This window comes from Centruroides sculpturatus, unplaced genomic scaffold, assembly GCF_000671375.1.
Source record: "Centruroides sculpturatus isolate CEXI.00-Female unplaced genomic scaffold, Cexi_2.0 scaffold707, whole genome shotgun sequence".
Classification (NCBI taxonomy): Eukaryota; Metazoa; Arthropoda; class Arachnida; order Scorpiones; family Buthidae; genus Centruroides; species Centruroides sculpturatus.
Window position 1 is genome coordinate 1 of NW_019384935.1, and position 22,810 is coordinate 22,810.

A 22,810-nucleotide genomic window follows, 5' to 3' on the forward strand; every position below is an offset into this window, starting at 1 on the left:
CATTAGGAACAAAGAATGAACTGCATGCATCGATGAATCGAAATTCACATATTGCTAACATCGATTCAGGATCGATGTTTCAAAAACATCGGAAGGTCGATACATCGACGAACAAAAACATCGGAAGGTCGATGCATCGACGAACAAAAACATCGATGTATCGATGTCACATCGATGCATCGCACAGCACTACCTGTCTATCTCACAGGCTGCGAATTTAACCGATAGCTTCAATTTTTCTCATTTATTTCCAAGAGATGGCGCTACTGAAAAATGTCACGCATTTCTGCTGTAGTAAAAATGTAAAATACAGAATTTCTCGCATTGTTTAATGTTTTCCCACGCGATAAAATTTCACATGCTAACGTTTCGGGGACACGCTCTTATCCCGAAACGTCAGCTTATAAAATTTACTTGCGTTTGGACTACTATACATCCCTTAAGGCAGCGTTAAAAGGGATCTTTTTATTACAACCGTTCTGTACCTTTAGCAGGAAGAAAACGTCTACAGTATATCGTAATGTGTGACGTATTCAATCCGCTTACTCAGTAATAAAATCATTATTGTATCTGTCACTTTTGGTTATCGACACTTACATTTTATCAACCGCACTATAAGTCATTCGGAAAAAAGAATCAAAATTTATTTATTTTTATTTTTTTATAAACACAATTAAATAATTCGTTGACGCACAGTACAATACATCAAAATCGTTTCATTTTCCGAATACTACAATGAAATTTCTACAGCGCCATCTAGTAGTGAGAAAACAGAATTCGGGGGCAATCTTGGCGTCTGTCAACTATATCAAAGTCCAGAAAAATATTTGTTGTTTAGATTTGTAATTGGAGAGATCGCAGAAGAGAGAAACGTTCGGATAATATAACTGATTCATAATGTAATGAGAAATAAGAAAATCACGTGGATAGCCAGACGGCTTTAAAGTGACTATATCCGCCTTGTCTTAAGCCTAACTTCAACCGATCAAAAATATGGCGACCAAAGGAAACGATGCCAGAACAATTGAGGTTGTCAGAAATCAGGTTTTTGAAGTTGGTCCTCGTTATACTAATTTAGCCTACATCGGAGAGGGAGCTTATGGAATGGTTGTGTAAGTATTCGATGTGCATATTACGTGTATGCTTAAACATCAAAACAATTGAAAAATAAAGCGCATTTTGTAAACTTTATTTATTAACTTAACTGATAATAGAGAATTATGTTCTGCAGCTTTTAATTCGGCACAAAGTTTAATTAGTAATTGCTGGATTTAATCGTCTTATGATGTTAAACTATGACCAGTATGATAAAAAGCAGAGTTTATCTACAAGATTAATTCAAGTACATTCATTGTAGTTTTATTTACTTAGAAATGCATGAAATTTTGAAGAGGATGTTGAATTTATGGTGGTTTTGTTTAAAGTTATGAGACAACTTTAGTCTTGTAAATTTCTGAAGATAAAATAAACAATTATTAATCTAAGATTAATTTTTGTTTACTTATAGGATAATACAATGATTTAGCTTGTGTTTGTTGTAGTGTTTACCGGAAGTTGTCGCAGAATACTGACAAGTAATTTAAATTAGAGAAACAAAATTTCATAATGTTATAAAATCATAAATCCTATAAGCTTTTTATATGCAATGAATTGTTAAATAATGACACCAGACTATTCGACATCCTTTATTCGATTCTTTACCTTGATAGATACATTAGTCGTGATGTGTTTTGTATCTTTGGTTGACACTGTAAAATAAAATTTTGATCTTGTAGGAATAAAGGCATAGTTCCAAACAGCAAATTATAAATCTATTTAGTATGTATAATTTTGTCAAAACTAAAACCACTTTCTAAAAATATGGATGATAGTGTCAGAAATTATATAAAATATTAGCTGTCATGCATTATATATAAGTTAATTAGTAAGTTTATTGCACATAGTAAATACACTATTTCATACCTGAAAGTAATTCTATATCTGTTACTTAAAAGTATATCAGTCTGTTTGCCAGAATTTAAAAGAAATATCTAATTATCTAAATGTTTTAGGAAAATTCTATTTCTAATGTTAGAATAGAAAAAGGAAATGTTTAAAATATGTAATAAGAGTAAGATTAAACTTGTCATAATGGTTTATTTAAACTGTTAATCTGTTATTCTGTTTAAAAATGTTAATTAAATATCCAATTGAAAAAAAAATGTTTTATAATATGATGATATGAATTTAGTTCTGAAAAACATTTGTATATTAAATATTTAAATATCTTGAAGTTTTGGCTCAATCTTATGTTTATTTTACAGAGTAAAATGCAGACAACCTCATATATGAAATCTAAAAATAATAAATAACTATGCACAGCAATTAACTGATATCTTAATTCTGTATCTAATTTAATGTTTGATTGTAGTTAATTGCAAAAGACCTTGCCATTTTTAATATCATAAAAGATTTTTATGCGTATTTAGAAACAGATTTTTTATTGTATTAGGCCTATGTGTACTAAATCAAAAACTAGACTTTTTGAAAATTTATCTTTAAAATGCAACATACAAAGTGGATTTATTGAATAAAAAAGAATTTTTTTTGCCTAATTTACATTTTAAGCATCTCAAGTCATGAATAAAAATTAGAATGTTGGAAAAATTAGAACATTAAGCATATTTGAACAGCTTCAAATTTTAAATGTTAAGTAAATAATTGAGAATATACAAAATTCAAATACCATAAATTTACAAAAGAAAATTTTAAGTAAATAAATGAACAGAATCTTATTATAAAAATAATTATTTTGCAGAAATATAATTTTATCACAAAATGCTAATTCTAAAGCTTAGAAAGATGTAAAGTTAAAAGTATTGTAAAGATTGTAACCTAAAATTGATTCTGCTAAAAATAAGGTTTTAACATTATGTGGTGAATATAATATTTTAGCTTTTAGTTCAAGTTTTCATTTATTGTTTTATGCAGTTTAATATATTTTTATATCTTTTCACATATTCTTTTCTATAAAGTTTCTCTATTGCTCTAATGTTATTGCTCTTTTTTTTTTTTTTAATAGGATATTATTCATTTATGGATCATTTATAAATAATGTATGAGGAGAAGTCAAAGAAAATATCAGTAATTTAAGCATCCATTTAAATTATTTTAAATATCATCCATTTAAATTATTTTAAATATTTGAGGAATGAGTATTTATTTTTATGATTTTTATCAAAACTAAAACAAGTATAAAAATGTTGAAAAAGAATAATTTCCTTGTATTGATCATACAGACTCATTTTCTTTTTTATAGGATGACTCATTGGATAATATCTGATGAGAAATAATTTACAATCCAATCCAAAATTACTATTTCTATAGCAAAGTTTTTAAAAACTTCAAAAAATGTTAAAATTTTTGGATTCAGATGTTTAACTAGTGAATAGTTTTTACTGTAGTAGACTTCTGAGAATGGATATGTAACCTAGAAATGCTCAAGTTTTTAAAGAATTCTTTAAAAATGTTTGACTCTCAAAAAAATTTAGGTTGGGTTTTGTGTTTTAAGAATCTTAATAAATACATAATATATATTGGCCTTATTCTAGATATATCAACAGAAATGTATTGGTTAAACATTTGTAGAGATTTATCATTTCCAACTTCAAAACATTTTTAAAATATAATCTAAATATATTAGAAAAGTAATAAATGTATGCATTTAATGCTGCTTACAAAATATAGATAGGCCTATTCAAAAACATACAAGATATATGTAATGTAGTACAAAATTGTACTGTTTTATGGAATGATGTTAAACAATTAGTTTTTGAAGTTCATATTTTAAAATTTTAGTTTTATTTGACTCTATGTTAATTTCGCCCCCTTTTTTTTGGTATAAAATATTTTTCAAGTCCACCTGGCTCATCTTCAGATCAAACTCCAAACTCAATTGAACATATGATCTCAGTTGAATAATTGAATCATATCAAGTGATGATACAACTGATTTAAAAATAATTATTTGTAAAACTATATATGCATGCAATAAATGCAAAAAACTTAATTTGTACCATTATAAAGAACTCAATATTTTTTTACACTATGAAAGTACAATATGCATGTTAGTTATCGCTTATCGTATTGTGTTCACTTGTGTATCTTGTTAAATCTGTAAATAGTCCTACCCTAACAGGTGGAATTGTTCTTAATAAGTCAACTAATATACCTGAAATCAAGTCTGATAGTTTTAGACATGATTAGACACTATTATACATCCATGATGAGATGTTAATATTCTTTAATGCCTAAATGGTAGGATAGCAAAGTTATTTCTTTGGCATTAACAATCCTATAACTAATCATAATTTTTTCCTATAAAAATTTGTGAGAAATTAAGTTTATTTTACATTAAAATGTATACTGCTGAATGATTTTAATGATTGCATAATAATGTTTATTTTTATGTTTTTCTGTTTCTGAAAATTAAAATTTTACTTACAATGTACTGCAAAAGATTTATGTATCATTCTAATTTTAGATAGTATGATAAATATTTTTATATTAACTTTGTTATTTTTATTTATATAGGTCTGCATATGATAATGTAACAAAACAGAAAGTTGCCATTAAAAAAATTTCACCTTTTGAGCATCAGACATACTGTCAACGAACATTACGTGAAATCAAAATTCTTACAAGGTTTAACCATGAAAATGTGAGTTTTCTGTATTAATTAAAATAAATTAATTTAGAAATATCATATGGTATATTTGTTACAATGTAAATAAAATTATTTTTTACATTAATTTAAGAGTAGAGATTTCATTTTTTTGTAGTAATTAAATTATACTTCTGTTATATGGAGTTTTTATTACTATTAAAAAATGTTTTAGTATTTTAAAATTTTTCAGTCCACTTTCAGAGAATTTGTTTAATTTCAAATATTTTAAATTTAAATTTAATTTTTGTTTTTATCCTATACATAAGCATAAGTAATATAATAAGAACAAATGTGCTCACTGCTCCTAATTCACTAAATCTCTTGCTTTCTTTTTTTTTCTCATCTGTTTATTGTGAGTTAAATCTTGATACAACTGATCTACAAACATCTCTATTATTTGCTGTTGTAAAAAAATTTCTAAAATGTTTAAAATTCAATACATTTATTAGTTGATCTATTTAATCTTGGGACAATCAGATTTTTTTCCTCAATTCTATCATGTAAAGCGATTTGGGTAATCCATTTATCATTTAGTTTTGTTTTTGTTAAATGTAAATCCATTACAATTTTATTTTTGTGATACAATAGATTCAATAAATTGAACTTCTTTAACTTGAAATTCTTGCTAAGTTCAATTTTATTTTTATTCTGATTTAATTCCTGTAGACTTAATACATTCTGTGTTTTTATGAGTCAAAGTAGTTTTGAGATCACATTTTGCTAACTTAAAATTTAAGATCTGGAAACTATTTTATGTCTAATTTTGTATGCTTTCATTTTCATTTTCAAGGGGATGCAGAGTTAGAAATTAAGAATATTTACTAGTTGTTAAGTGGGCAACTAGCTGTTTCTTTCTGGCTGTTTTGTAATGAAATTAGTTGTTCAAACTATAGAGTGCATATCATTTTTATAAAATACTAGGTAATACAAAAAAATTTACCATGATTACATAAAAAATAAAGATTTTTATTGCTTGCTTAATATATAGCTGTTCTCTAGATCTATACATAAAAAGAATCTTTAACATCTCAGGCAACCTATAAGGTATTTGTTTACAGTAGGTACCAACTTAGAAACATTGAATAGACTTATAAATTCTTATTCAAAATTTAATGAAGTAAAGTTATATTTAAAACCTCACATAAAAGAATTCTAATAAAAAAATATGTATGAAAAGCTATAATTGGCTACAGTATTATTTAGGATCATATACAGTCGACCCCCCTATAAGATCATAGATACGTTCCATTTTTTAGGAATCCGATTTCTTACGAGTCGTTCCAATCACAGCCCGACACGTGTAAAGTTTACGGACTACGGCTGATTGAAAGGTTTTCTTCCATAAAATTAATCGATTCTAGACTAATCCGACTCAACATTTCCAAAATACGTATATATTTTTTGGGAATAATCCGTATAAACTACGCTATAAACAAAAAATTGTAGGATTACTTACCGAGTGTCACCATTCGACATTGCCATTGCTCAACATTGTTTTCGTCGCGGAACAGCTCAGCAAAGAGCGGCCGATTTCTAACAACTTATTTTTCTGTGAAAACTTCGTAGAACTTCGGAGACATCATTAATATAAATAATTTTAATCGCCGTTGAATAAGAAATGTTTCTTTCACAAGAAATGTATAAAATTACAGTACTGTATTAGACTTACGGTACCTAATTTACATACTGACAGACGATAGTTAGCGTAAAAATCTCCGTAGCGTGGCGCCACGCTAGACGGCGGAAATTATATATTTAATTATAACAAAGTTACAATAAGTTAATATATAATTATATATACAGTACCTAATTTATATATAATTAATATATAATTATATGTACAGTACCTAATTTATATATAATTTATATAATACTGTCCAGACGATAGAAATCTCTCCGTAGCGTGGCGCTACGGACGGCGGGAAAGTAGTTCGGCTGCCCGATGACATTTGAGGTGTTTATAGGGAACTTTTACTATTTTTTACGGATACCGATAGCAATTTTTTCGTAGTTTTATAGGAATCGTAATTATAGGGACCGTAATTATAGGGGGGTCGACTGTACTAAAATTTTTTTAATAGGTACTGTACATAAAATTAACAACTAATCAAATATTGAGTAAAATATATTATTTAATACTCCATGTAAGTTAAATGAAAATATAAACAGCTGATTAACAAATTAAAGAATTTGTTAATCAGCTGAATCAGGCATTAGCATCTGTTATTTAATCATTAAAGCAAAACTGTTATTTAAGATGCCTATAATTTTTCTGCATTTAAAACACAGTACAACTTGTTCAATTTGAAATATGAATAAAACAAAAACTTGTCTGTTTTTGAAAAATTATTGTTCCTGGCAAAAATGAGCCTTTTCTTATATATTTTTGGATAAAACAAAAATAAAATTGAATTAATACTACAAAATGTTAATTTTAAAGATGAGTTTTTAATTTAGTAGCATATCTTAGAAAATATTTTATTTCAGTTAAAATCAAATTTATAATTTAAAAGCAACAGAGTAAAATGAATGAATTTAAAATAATATAATAACATTAAGTTAAACAAAAATGTTTAAAATATAATAGTATTCTACAGTTCATACAAATTACTATTACTTCATAAATTGATATTTTTCTTCCAATTGCCAATCCTTAATTCTTATCTTGTGTGCTTTCTGTTCTTGTACTTCTTGGTAGCTGTGTTCAATTTGTTGTCTTAAAGGAGTTTGACATCTCAAACAGACTTAGATGTTTTGTTTTTACTACTACTACTGCTACTGAAAAAAGTACCTATTACTATTATATATTACATATTCAACAGGATAAAATATGCACAAAGTACAAAATAGTTAATAAATGAGGTTGCCCAGTAGACAACCTCATTTATTTTCTCATTTTTGATAGTTTCTCATTTTCTACATTTGGTTGTTCAAATAAAATTTTGGTTGCCTGGACAACCGGACATCCACTAATTTTGAATCCTGGGAATGGATAATGGCATCATTAAGTTGAAGATTGATTTTGTATAAAATTATGCTTCTGGTTGCATGATATAAAATTAAAAATTTTATCAATGTTTCATGCCTAAAGTAATGATCTTATTCTTAAATACAGATTGACAACTTAGATTTTAGTATTGTAAAATTTTATTTTTGAACTTTTTAGAGTCTGAAAATTTTAAAATATAACAATTTCAAAATGTAACACATTCTGTGATTTGACAACTAACTGAATTATTGGCCAATCAAATTTATGAGTTCTGTATGTATTTCCTTATTTAGAACTAAACATTCATATTATAGGGTGTGGGACACATTTTAAATTTGAATATTTTCAAACTTGCTTTATTTGAAGCACCAAATTAATAGCTAATATATTAGGTAACCAAAAAAGTTCTGTTGTTTTTTGTGAAACTACAAAGTTTAAAGAATGTTACACGCAATACACAATAGATGACACTAAAATTCCAGCAATATGTTAATCAAGATTTAATGCTGACTCACCTTATATAAAGAGAAGTGGAAAGGTTATCTCTTAATAGTATAAAAATTGACTTGAAGATGAGTACTCCAAACTCTGTAATTCGTGCTTGTATGTTGTATGAGTTTAAACTTAGAACAAGTGCTGTGCAAATGGCTCAAAAAATATGCCAGGCTTTTGGACAAGGTTCTGTTAGCACTCACACCACCCAAAGATGGTTTACAAAATTTTCTTCCGGCAATGAGTCGCTTAAAGATGCGCCATGAGCATGATGTTGAATTACAAGCTGCAATCGAAGAATATTCTGCTCAAACTTGTCAGATGTTAGCACAAAAGGTTCTCCATAAGTGATGAAACTGTCCGTTTACATTTGCATTGTCTTGGGAAAGTTTACAAGCTCAGTAAATGGATACTTCATCAATTGGCACCTGCCAATATTGTGCATATGGTGGACTGCAAATGGGATTGTTCATTATGAACTTATACCATCTGGCCAGACTATTACTGCTAATGTCTACAGTGACCAACTGCATTGAGTTCACCAATCACTTTTGAAAAAACCATCAGCTGTAGTGAGCTATAAAGGCGTTCTTTTCCTACACAATAATGCTATATACATCATGTTGCGCGCGTGACCTCTGACACAATTCAGACCCTTGGATGGGAACCTCTTTTTCACCCTCCTTATTTCCCTGACATTAGCCTTTCTGACTATAACCTATTTTTAAGCCTAGATAATCATCTGCGAAATTGACAGTTTAGAAATAGAGGGGTTATAGAAACGGAATTAGGGAAGTTTTTCAACTCTAAAAATCGTGACTTTTATAAAAATAGAATTTATAAGCTTGTTTCCCGTTGGGAACAGGTTATTGAATGTGAGGGTGATTATTTTGATAAATAAATTGTGTTATTTCCTATACATTTTTATGTTTGTTTTCTTTCAACAAAAAACGACGGAACTTTTTTGGTTACCTGATACATGAAACACTGGAATTTTTGATTATGTCATTACTTCTTGAAAAGGATGTCATACAAGTGTGTTCCATGATGACTAATATTCCTGTGCCCTGCAAAACATAGCTTTATCAAGCATGTCCAACTGAATAACAAATTTTCAAAGTTATATTCTGTTTTAATTTCTGCAGTATGTAGGACATATTTATGAATACTCTGTTCTTCAGATATCTACTAAGAAAAAATCAAAAATATTTAAATTTGGAGTGTACAAGGCATTTGATTTCTGCAAACCTTGGATGCTGATGATTCTCATTGATGCTCTTGCTATGTAGAAATGGCACTGTCTAATTGGAACCATATGTCTGCAAGATAAAACTGTCAGAATTCAGAAAGAAAATTGAAGTTAGCATATTGATGTAATGTTTGCTTGTTACTGTGACAGCATTGCTACCTTTGTCTTCAAAAACGTTGGGCATGTCATTCCATTGCATCATCTTGGCATGCAAATCTGGGTCATTAAAATTTTTAACTAAAGGTTACAAACTGATATTGATTTTGAGATTTTCTCATCAAGTATTCTAAAGATATTTAATTTTAAAATGTGCCTCATCATAATGCCATGCTCTGTAAAACTTAACTGTAAAATTTACAGGGCTATGGAGTCACGTAAAAATCTACCGACTCTGACTCCGACTCCGGCTAAAACACCAAAACTCCACGACTCCGACTCCGACTCCAACTCAACAGCCCTGTCAGGGCTGTGGAAGTCGCGTAAAAATCTTCCGACTCCGACTCCGGCTAAAACATCAAAACTCCACGACTCCGACTTCGACTCCACAGTCCTGAAAATTTAAATCATGTATTGACATTTTTATTGCTGATAGTGACTAATATCTGTCAGTAATTATTTTACTCATAGATAATATTGCTTGATACAGTAGAAGTTTGTTAGTCTGATACCAGATTATTCCTGTATTTCCTGTGTTTCTGTATTTTCAGAAACTTCATGAAAAAGAAAGAAAATTAAATATTCTTAATCAAAAAATCTTGATTGTTTATTACATTTCAGATCAATACTTCTTACAAAATTTTATATTAAAAAAGTTCTATATTTTATTATTTTTAGATTATTGACATAAGAGATATTCTTCGAGCTCCTACAATTGACCAAATGAAAGATGTGTATCCTTTACAATATTAATTAAAAATAGCATACATAAAATGTATTGTTAGTAATAGTTTAATTAGTATACTTCACACTCTAGAACCCCTTAAGAGTCCAGTAATAACACTTTAATCAAAAACTAAGGTTTTCAACTGTACTCCAGTCTTCCTCAGGTTTTTAAAACCAGTAAGATTTGAACTTGGAATGCAAAGAACAATATTTACAAATTATTTTTTTAAAAAACATATGGAATGTATGGAACAACATGTTCAAAAATTATTTTAAAATCTATGGAACAATCTAAGTGCATATATACAACTTTTATCCATGTACGTTACACCATGGTGATAGAACTATATCAATACCATAACAGCAAATAATACGATATAAATAAAGGTATAGAAAAAGGTTGCTAACTGCTGGTGTTACCCGTTTTTTCATAACAGCTCCTCCATGTACAGGAAATTTTAATGGCTTCATTTGTGTTAATACAATTGCCATGTAAGCTGGCTTTGTAAATTTCTAATAACTCAAGGTTTCGAAGATGTTCAGTTCAATGTGACAGTCTGACCAGTTTGGCTTTATGGAGGTCAGGGTCTGTGGCATAGGTGGATAGGGCGATGGTGTGCCTTTTGTAAGTGATATCATATCTGTGCTCCTGTAATCTTTTACTTAGAGAGCACTTTGTAGACCCAATGTACACTAAATCCCTTTGAAATCTGTTGTCTCTGAGGGAAACCATGTATATGCCAAATGACCGACTTTTGTAGGTCCTGTCTTTGCCGTTGCACAATAGCCCATATACCGTGTTGGATCACCTATAGGCAATCTTTGTGCTCGTACAGGCAGCAATTTCTTTGTAGATGGAGCTTAGAAGTTGGTTGTATTCCACCACTGCATGCCATACACTGCACTGCATGCTAGCCATGTGTAACATATCCAACACACAGGTAATGCCCAATGGAACCCAAGACCACAATAATAACCAATCACATGCAGTGGTGGAATACAACCAACTTCTAAGCCCCATCTACAAAGAAATTGCTGCCTGTACGAGCACAAAGATTGCCTATAGGAGATCCAACACGGTATATGGGCTATTGTGCAACGGTAAAGACAGGACCTACAAAAGTCGGGCACTTAGCATATACATGGTTTCCCTCAGAGACAACAGATTTCAAAGGGATTTAGTGTACATTGGGTCTACAAAGTGCTCTCTAAGTAAAAGATTACAGGAGCACAGATATGATATCACTTACAAAAGGCACACCATCGCCCTATCCACCTATGCCACAGACCCTGACCTCCATAAAGCCAAACTGGTCAGACTGTCACATTGAACTGAACAACTTCGAAACCTTGAGGCATTAGAAATTTACAAAGCCAGCTTACATGGCAATTGTATTAACACAAATGAAGCCATTAAGGTTTTCTGTGCATGGAGGAGCTGTTATGAAAAAACAGGTAACACCAGCAGTTAGCAACCTTTTTCTATACCTTTATTTATATCGTATTATTTGCTGTTATGGTATTGATATAGTTCTATCACCATAGTGTAACGTACATGGATAAAAGTTGTATATATGTATTTAGATTGTTCCATAGATTTTAAAATAATTTGTAAATATTGTTCTTTGCATTCCAAGTTCAAATCTTACTAGTTTTAAAAATCTTAATGTTCTCGAGTGTGAAGTATACATTCCAGTAATCCTGTAAGAAGTTGTTTTAATTAATTAGTACAGTAGAACCTCGAAAACTCGGCCTAATGTGGACCGAAGGGTGGCCGAGTTTGTGAAAACGCCGGGTTATCGGGAATGGGGTTAAAAAAAATAAGTACGAGTGTTTCCTCAGAAAATACTGTACTGTACTTGTATGTATTGTTTACTTGAGAATATAACAGAGAATAAACAGCCCAAATACCCTTAAACAAAGGAAAAGTACATCTTTTATGAAGGCATAGAGCCTTTACTACATGAAAATGAAAATTAATGAATACACTGTGTACAGTAACTTACCTGCTAAGACAGACCTCAGAAAAATACTTTATGAGAGCTTTTATACTTTTATAAAGCTGTTTATAATGAAAATTAATTAACTAAGGATATTTTTGCCCTGCCAGGGTGTGGCCGAGTTATCCGGAGTGCTGGGTTATCGAGAGCCGAGTTTTTGAGGTTCTACTGTATAATCAAATAAATTTTGATATTTGGTTAAAGTAATAATTATTTGAATAATCATTTTTTGAAAGATATCAAGATTTTTTAAAAATTTAATTTAATACTGAAAAATTTCATTTTATATAAATTATAAATATTGAATTATGTATAATACAAGTATCCCTTGTACAACACAGCATTTCCACAATACAGTTTTGCTCTAACATGGTTTGAGAAATAGAATAAATAAGACAAATAATAAAGTTGCATTATATTTACAGGATGGCTAATAAATATTTTAAATTAATTTACATATATTTAATATGACAAGATTGACATATTAAATATGTGTAAATTAAATTTAAAATGGTTTGAGAATTTGAGAAATTTTTTGTACAAAATTTCACAACTTTTAAGTGCAGACTCCATTATTCAATATTTTTTTTATTCAAGTAAGCATGCATGCTGTCTCAAATTTGCCCATGAATTTTAGAATATTGAAATTTTTAATTTGTTTTGTGCCTTTTATCAAGTTTACTTAAATGAAATTGATGATACAATTTTTTTCTTCTTTTTCCTCACTTTCCTATCAACCAGGTGTTGTCATCATTACTTTCAGCCTTTAGCCTTTAAGACTGTCACTATGTTTTCTTTTATAGATTAATCTTCATATTTAATAAAGTTTATTTAAATATTTTTAAGTAATTGTTATTAAACATTTTTAACCATAGGCAAGTAATTATTTGTAAAAATGATTGAAATGAATGAAATATAGTAGTATCCCGGTACTTGAACTGTTTCCAACTCAAACAATTCAATATTCAAACACAAATTCTGGAAAAAATTGCTCAGTACTCAAATAAACAAACACTAGGACAAATTTTCGATTAATAACATATTTTTATTTTGTGATCCATAAAAAAATTTTTATAATAAAAATACAATACTTTTAATTGTGATTATTAGTTAGTTATTGATAGCTTTAATAAACATATTTCTCTTATTAATGAAAAAGAATAGTATATTTGAAGCTATAGAAGACTTACAAAAAATATAATTTTTTGAGTCTATTTGTTTTTATTCTTTTTACAGACCATCTCAGAAGTAACAGTAAATTAGCTTGAAGATATAAAAAATCTTTTTAAAACGTCATAAATAGATTATTAAAAAATTAAAGATGTTTTAAGAAGATTTTTTATATCTTCAAGCTAATTTACTGTTACTTCTGAGATGGTCTGTGAAAAGGATAAAAACAAATAGACTCAAAAAATTATATTTTTTGTAAGTTTTCTATAGCTTCAAATGAAGATAATCCTGGGTTATGTCGTCTTTATGCAAATAATGTATGACTTTATGCAAGAATAGTATACTTTTGTTAACTTTTGGAACCTAACCCTATGTTTTGTACTAATCCTTTGATTTATTCAGCATGGATTCACGTAACATGGCACTTTTTTGGAACCTAATTATCATGTTATACAATGGATATCTGTATTTATAATTTTAATATTAAATATTAAAATTAATATAATATAAAATTTCATTCTATCAATAATAAATTATATAAACAATAGAAATACTTTTGTATGCATTATTTCTTTTAACTGTGAAATAGCTATATTGTTCAATGTTTAATGGAAACAGATTTATACAAGCTACTAAAGACACAACGGCTTAGCAATGATCATATCTGCTATTTTTTATATCAGATACTTCGAGGCTTGAAATACATTCATTCAGCTAATGTTCTTCATCGTGACTTGAAACCAAGTAATTTATTATTAAATACAACATGTGATTTAAAGGTAATCATTTATAATTTTAGCAATTATAAAATTATCATTATTAATGGACTGTGTATTTTATACTGATATCTTTTATTTTATTTATTATTTTTGATCATAATATGGGTATTGGATAACTATTCATATTTAATACATTGCCATTGATAAATTATAAATATTATGTCTTTGTCCACTTTGGATGTTCTTGTGAACTAGGATTTTATACCAAGGGAAGTGAATCACTCAATTTCCAGGTAAAACACCAAGAAGTATGTATTTAAATGTAAAGAAACTGAATTTAAAAAAGCTACATTCTGAGGGAAATGAGGAAATGCAAGCTAAAGATGAACTGAGCAGGATTATGTTATATTAAAGGTGTTTTACCTAAAATTATGTGATTCACTTCCCTTGGTATAACAAGTCCTGGTTCACAAGAATTTTCAAAGTGGACAAAGACATAATATATATAAGTAATTAAGGACAAGTGCATGTTTTTAAATGATAAATTATGATTTTTTAATTAATAGTTATTTCTCTACTTTTATGTAAAATCTTTATTTATATTGAGACATACTTAAGTTTTAAAATATAAATTCTTTCATTTTTCTTGGAGATAATTGGGAAGACATTGAGTGCATTGCCTGGTTAGTGGCATTAATACAGCTGGATAAGCAAGCCAATAACTGTGTCAAATTGACTATATCTTTGGTTTTGCTAATCCAGCTGTATTAAAGCCAGTTTACCAGTGGTGTGCTCCAATTATTTTGGATTATTAACAAATTATGATAGAAAAAAAATTTTTTTAGAATTAACATATGTTAAAAAAAAAGTTCATTTGATACTTACTCAATTTCAAAACAATTCTGGTATTGTAGATGTTCATTTAAATTTTCTCTGAAGGATCATAAAATTTTTTTATAATTCATATATGGTATTTAGATTGAATAGACGGTAAGGTTTTTAAATGTTCCACTCACACATGGTTGTGTATGAGCAAACTCTTCAAAATATGTTACCTCATGCCAATTAACTATTATTTTATGACCAAAAATTTTATTGAACATAATAGAAATTATTTGACAGCAGTTAAAACAGTCTGCAGTGTATCTTTGTTATGGAAGTGTTCAAAACTGCCATGACAGAGAGTGATTTTTTATATGGAGACAAAACTCATATAACTTTATATGATGTTTTTTTGACCATATATTCATAGTTTTTTGTTATATGTAAAATTTTTGGTAATTTCTGCTTATTTTTATGCTTAATCCAAAATGTAATTAGAATTTCTCTGTTGTGTATAGTTTTTATGAGACTGCTGTGGTGAATAGCAATTTCATCTTCCACAGTTATTACATGCTGAATGTAATTATTCCAGTTTTTTTATAGTAACTAATTGAGTGCTTGTTTTGTTGGTTTTTAATATTACACAATTTAAATAAATAATTTATGTTGAGTCACAAATTTCTTAATCTGACTTTACACCATTTTGAGGGGGTTTAACTGACAGTGATATAATGAAAGTCTTAAAATGAAGATTCGTCAAGTTAATATTTATTATATAAATGTTTAACTGAGTATAGAGTATATCAACTCTAATAGTTTTGATTTCAGCAAGTTATTCCTATACATAATATTTTTAGCTTCTAATCAATTAACAATAACACTTTCAAACCTGATAACTTTGAAAAGTACACTTTCAAACCACTTTTTAAATATGGCTTCATTTATCTCATTATACATCGTTCTAGACTGCATATTTTAATATCAAAAAACACTTACTACAACACCTTTTCTTGCAGTCGACGTTTATTAGAAAACTTCAAACGTTTTCGGTCTTATTAAAAGACCTTTCTCAAGAAAAGTCCACAGAATTTTTGTGAACATAAAATCTGAAGATGAATCATAAAGAAAGCCTTCCAAATTTTCTATGTGAACAGTATTCAGGCAACTAGCTTCTTTTACCTAACAGTGTTTTTAAGCCTATAGAATAGCTTTCAAAAAATACTTTTTTTGCAGATGTAATTTTGATATTTTGCTACATTGATGTAGATACATCTCTTGCATATATCCATGTTTTATCAAGAAGTATAGGATAATTCTTGATATTTGCATGTTTGGTATTCATGCTTTCACTTATTTGTGGCTGAAATAGTTGTGACCAATTACATGATTATTTGTCATCAGCAAATTACTGTTACAATACAATTACATTGCAGTATTTGTAAAAAATATACTCTCAGTTATTTCCAATTTTTACATTTTTATATATAGCTATGCAAAGTACAGTAAACTACTAACAAACTGAAGTCACTGCATTACAACAACAATGCCTTCTGCTAAATGATATATGGCAAAGTTTAAGCCACAATTGAATAAATATAGTGCATAAAGTAATTACATACTTCCAAATAATAATAATAATTTTATATAATTATTATTATTAAAAAGACTTCCATAGTAATATAACATATCATAAGTATTTTTAGTTTGAATTATCAATTGGGACATTCCAATTTTCAATGCTGACTCAGCACTGATCTCAACGTTCGTTAAAAGTCGTTCCTTTTTTCAACATTGAAGTGGCGCTGTTGTCAGTGCTGTCTCAACACACTCAGCACTCAACAGATATGTTGACTGCTACTTTCCAATGAATTGTGGGTAATTGGTAAGACATTTGAATGGAATCCATCTTGCTGAGAATGGAATTATGGGAACTTTGTACTCGAGTTGGAACGTTGTTGATGACGTCAAATTGTTGACTTCAACACTCAACACTTGCATTGAAAATTAGAATGTCCCGAATAGCAAATCAAGTGTGATAGAGCACCTTGCACTTACCTTGACTTCATTTTTGTGCATTTGTCTGCCAGTTGTTCCGCAATATCATATAAAAACAGTAGATGATGAATAGAAAAAATGCTAAAGCTGCCAATGACAACTTTCAAATATTCAAAAGTATACAGCATTTTTGATAACTTATGCAAAAAGTTGCAAGAATTAGATCATATTCAAACCTTTATGAATAGGTTCAGTTACTCTGACTATAGCTAGACAACTTTTTACTGTCAAAGGATTATCTCAAAAATGTTGCTTTTTCCTTCCCCTGAAAATGCACAGATCTTTATCCAGAGAGATTTAGAAATTATAAAAGTTGATATAATTAGGTAACTATTGAAAGTGAAATCTTTATAAAGTAACTTTGCAATTAGCTTTGCTGTATTTAATTAAGATTGCAATCAACTTTTAGTGGATTCTGACTAGTTCTTTGTTTTTATTGGTATAAAATTACTTCCTGGACAATTTTAAATAACGATTACAAGAGAATCATGCTTTTGTATAAATTTAAGTATTTTTATTTAAACTTAGCTAACATGAATGCAAAATATAAACTTTACTTTAAGATTTCAAAATGGTCTAAGTATAACAGCCTAAGCCACCATAGTTTTTTCTACTTTTTCCTGTGCATTTCCATATATGAGTTCCAAACACTGGAAGCAAGCATGACTTGTGTTGTTTCTCTTGCAGCATCCAATTGAGCATTTTCTGTAGGTCTGCTAGTTTTTCTCATCTATCTCTTTATAGACTGCTCACTGAAAAAGACTTAAAAAGCTCTTTGGCTAATTTTAAATGAAGTCACAGCATTTAATCATACCTATTACAGCTTTGTAGAGTATCTAGACATTTAGTGCAACTTAGTCAAGAACATTATAAAACATCTGGACCAGCCATCTTCTTGGTCTAACTTTGGTAGAATATTTATGAACCATTTGATCAAGGACATCTATCCAGTATTTGGTGGAGTTGTGGACAAACTATTATTTCAAAGATTTTCATCTGGTTGTTGCTGATGTCCACATCAGGAAGAAGTGTACTAAGGACAAGCACATTTCTACTGATTTGCATTGATAGACTGTAAGTGTATACTCCTTACTCTTCATAAGTGTGATACTACTACACAAATCACATTTTTTACTCTGAAGAATTGGCATTTTTTTTTCACATGCAATTCAGTGTTCCAACAATGCTTGCTCCTTTTTCTTTGAGGTCTTCTGCAAGTTTGCAGAAAATAAAAAGTTGTCTGTTGTGACATTCATTCTTTTATTTAGATTCAGCCCAAGAAATTTTAGAACAATATGCTCAGAAAATGATTCTGTGGCAGGCCACTGCTCATCTTTTCCAAGATATAGAGAAGCCATCGAGGATATACTTGCTGTCAATATCTTCTTCTAATCACAACTTTATCCTAAATTTGTCAGACTTTGACACAATGTATTGTGTGAAACAACATCAGACATTTGTCAGGAACAGTTACCAATGGTTATATTCTGGCCTGCTCTGTAGCATGTCTGACATTTTATACAGACTGCATGAGGACAAAATGCCTACCCACTTAATTTTTCATTGTGATAGATACACGAACATTAGGGATAGCTTAATGAGAGCAGCAATTTTAGAGGGATACAACTGATGTTGCACACCACAGCAACTCATCCAGACACATACACTGTACCACCACTTACTTTCATTCATATTCACAGCAAAGCCCTTGTATGTTTTTCCAATTCTCAAAACCTTCCTTTGTGAAAATTGTGTATTTTTGTTAGAAAACAATTTACATACATAGCAACATACAGACTTATTTTTTCTGTTGTAAATAAGCCATTCTCTATTAACAATTTCTCCATTACCCTTTTCTTTCATAAATGCTGTTTTATGCAAGGTTCTTGTAATGATTTTGCCCTGTACTTGAAATTTCTTTTTGCCTCGTGTATAAATTCAATATTCTGATGAGGTTTGTTTCTAATGTAAATATTTTTCATCTCCAGTGTTAAAACTTCTGGCCATTCACCAATATCGTTTGAAAATGATTCATATGTTTCACATAATAATTGCTTGCTGTGATTGTTATTTTCTTGGTTTTTCAAAAAATTTTCAAGTTCTTCAACAGCATCATCTTCATTTTGTTGTTTGAGATTTTTCTGTTCCTCAATTTTACTGTCCGTTTCTTGATTTTGTGTTTTTAAAATAAAAATGGCATTAAAGCATTATATTGCTTTTTGTTTTCTTCGTCTTTTGCTTTCTTTTTTAATCTTTTTTGATGACCACTTGCATGCTTGTAATTACTCATTTTTTATGGTCAACTTGTATCATAATATCTCAAACTATTAGTGATATCAAAAAGTTATAAACACAGAAATGTAGCCCTTTGAAAACTGACTAAAGTGCAACAATAAATATAAAAGTGATATAAGTTGAGTTATACCAGTTTTCACAGGACATACAGATATAAAGATAAATATTAAAATTACTTACTTATATTATAATATATGTTAAACAGAAACATGCAAAACATGTACTTCAAAGAAAGAAAAACTATAACTGCAAAAATAGGTTATAATATATCCAATCCACCTAGTCAAACTCAGGGCTTTGAAACAAAAATTACCTAAGGAACGATGCTGAAGTTTCACTAGTGCCATCTGATCGCATCTCCCAATTATGAAAAACTACATAACAATATAATTTGTTCTACAAAAATGTTAATTTAGTTGTAATGTGTATTTTTATTTTTACATTTGAATATCTTACTTACATTGTATTTTTGGGACTACAATAAAATTATGCAGCAATAAACATTATATTTTTCTCAACAAACACTGCTTTATTCTGAACTTCACTGAACAGATCTATTGCGCATATACAAACATTATCTAATTCTCAGTGATGATGTTAGATGTCGGAGCAGTAGGTAATGTCATTCTTAATTATTAAATATTCTGGAGACAGCAACATGCTTTAGATCAGCCACATTGGCTCGACTCATAGGAACCTAACTCAGTTTTCTCATAGGCCTTATTATTTGATATTTATGAGATTATTGTGAAAGCTAACTGTTGTGAATACCAAGAGTTATCTGTATGTATGCTTGTTGTCAGCCCGATACTTTGTTTTTAAATCATGTAGTACATAGATAATTTAAGGACTTATCATACAGGAATGTACTTCACTCAGATGAACAAATTAAATCCTTGTGGTAGTCATTCTGCAAGATGCATTTCAGGTCTAGATCCCTCTTCAGTTGCAGACTACATAAAAGGTGGACGTTGGTTCTGAGTAAAACCAAAAGGAAAAATTTTTTATGTATGATAATTTCTTAAATTAACAATGTATTACATGATTTAGAAACAGAGTTTAAAGGACAGGAAGCTTCAAGTAAACCAATACTTTCTGATTGATTGATATTTATGATACCAAGCTACTGTTTTGTTTCTTGATTAACAGTGTGTTTCTCAGTCTTTTATTAGATTGAAATCATATACTTTTTATAATTTTGTTTAGGGTGGAATACTTAAAATTGGGCAAATCTTGAATTAATGTGTAGAACTTTGTCTGTCTTCTTTAGATCACATCAAGCCTATGAGAATCTCAATGAAAAACTGGTTTGACATGTGATTTAATAGTCTTTGTCATTTTATAAAAATGGATATAGAAGAGACATGACATTATATCTGCTAATAGTCTTTGGATCGTTTAGCCAGAATATATAAAAAATATTGCTGTTTTACCTAATATCATGCCTGTGACAGAAAATCACAATCATTTTGTTGTCCAGAGTAATTTCATTATTCTAACAAAAGTATTGAAACTAATATCTTAGAAGGATGGATTTTATTGATGAAATTAATATTTGAGTTGATCTGCTATTGGTTTTAATAACTACAGCAATAATATGAAAGACTTTTAATTAATTTCTGATTAATTAATAGTTGGTGGTAGTAAAGAATAGACCTTTGAAACTCCAGCAACTCAGTTACTTTTATAGTTAGTATTTTTAATATTTATCTTACATTGATATTTATTTGTATAAAAAAAATTAATTTTTAACAAATATTTAATAAGAGGAGAAGTGGGATGATAAAGTTCAACGTCTACATATCTTTATTCTACAATATTTGCACTTCAATTTCACCTTTTCAGAAAAGTTAGTCCGACTAAAAAGTGTGTGATCTAGCTACTTCAGCTCATTGTTCAGAAAAGAAAAATACAGTAGAGCATCAATTATCCGACTCAATTGGGGACTGGGATTGGTTGGATAATTGAAAAGTCAGATAACCGAAAAATATGAAAAAATCCATTATTAGTGTAGTATATTATAATATCCCATGTAATTAGTATATCGCTATTAACCTACTTCGCATTGAATTTTCATCGATGTTAAGCCTAACAAAAATTTTTTAAACTGATAATCGTTGCTATTGTATCATTACAAATTAGAAAATTAAACCTCGTTTAAATACTGGCTCCCTTTATGGTTGAGCCATTGTTGCCAGCTAAAACACGTAAAAATACTATTAAAGTAGCCAAGACATAGCCAAATATTGTAGTGCCACATCACTAGCGGACATTTGAAATTTGCCAACTAGAACGGTCAGTTAACCGAGGTGACGGTTAATTGGGGGTTGGATAATCGATGCTCTACAGTATATACTCTGATCAATTAGTCTCACTCATTCAGAAAAATAGAGTACTCATTTAGAGCATGGATAATAAAGAATGATTCAAAAATATTCAAATTCAATTAAGTCAAAACAATTTAACTACTAAACACAAATACTACAAAGAAAACTACATATTTAATAAATTAAAATTGTTGCATTTTGTATTTAAAATAAATGAATTATAACAAAATACAAAAACATTTAAAAAAATTATTAAATATCAAATAAATTTTCTTTCATTTAAATAAACAACTAATTTAAATTTGAAATGTTGGAGTTGGAGTTGACACATTTTTTCCGACTCCACAGCTCTGGTTTCAAAAGATATAGTATATTCTTTATTGCTATTGCTTCTGTATCAGTTGTTTTTCTACATGTAACAGCTTGTGATAGTTTGTTACACTTCTTCAAAGCAGCACTTACAAGGGAACTATCAGAGTATCTTTTAATAAATATTAATAAAATTTAGTTAATAATTACGTTAAAAGTATACAAACTCTAAATTAAATTTGTAATATTCACTAAAAGTGTTAATTAGAGTTAATAGCAATCAAATATGCAAATTTTTAGAAGTGAATGGGTCACAGAGGAAGACAACGATATTACATTTACAGAGTAGAATAAGGAATAAACTCAAATAAGTGTTTATTTTACAGAACTATATACAAGAGTTACAATTACATCGACCATGGAAACAGTGGTCAGAGCACGTGTGAGGTGAGCGACTGGACAGAAACACATCCACCTAAAAAGTGGAGTTAGCCATGGTCTGACGTCACGTAGGTTGGGGATGATGGTCAAATGCCATGTTGCCACCCACCACAATCTAATTTTTCATATAATATTTATTTGAGTTTATTCCTTATTCTACACTGTAAATGTAATATCATTGTCTTCCTTCTGACTTTTTCACTTCTAAAAATTTGCATATTTGTGTTACACTAATATCAAATGGTATGACATTTGATTGCTATTAACTCTGATTAACACTTTTAGTGAATATTACAAATTTAATATAGTTTGTATACTTTTAATGTAATTATTACTAAATTTTATTAATATTTATA

General features: G+C 29.1%; 1 protein-coding gene across 1 annotated transcript in view; it reads left to right on the forward strand.

Annotated features, from left to right (window-relative positions):
* The first annotated feature begins 691 nt into the window (after positions 1-691).
* Positions 692-22,810, forward strand: part of LOC111632069 (mitogen-activated protein kinase 1-like) — an 81,174-nt gene continuing 59,055 nt past the window's right edge. Inside the window, exons 1-4 of the mRNA XM_023376422.1 lie at positions 692-1,112; positions 4,572-4,698; positions 10,269-10,324; positions 14,076-14,265. Of these exons, the coding sequence (XP_023232190.1) occupies positions 994-1,112; positions 4,572-4,698; positions 10,269-10,324; positions 14,076-14,265 (492 nt within the window). The 5' untranslated portion in view covers positions 692-993. The remainder of the gene's footprint in view (positions 1,113-4,571; positions 4,699-10,268; positions 10,325-14,075; positions 14,266-22,810) is intronic.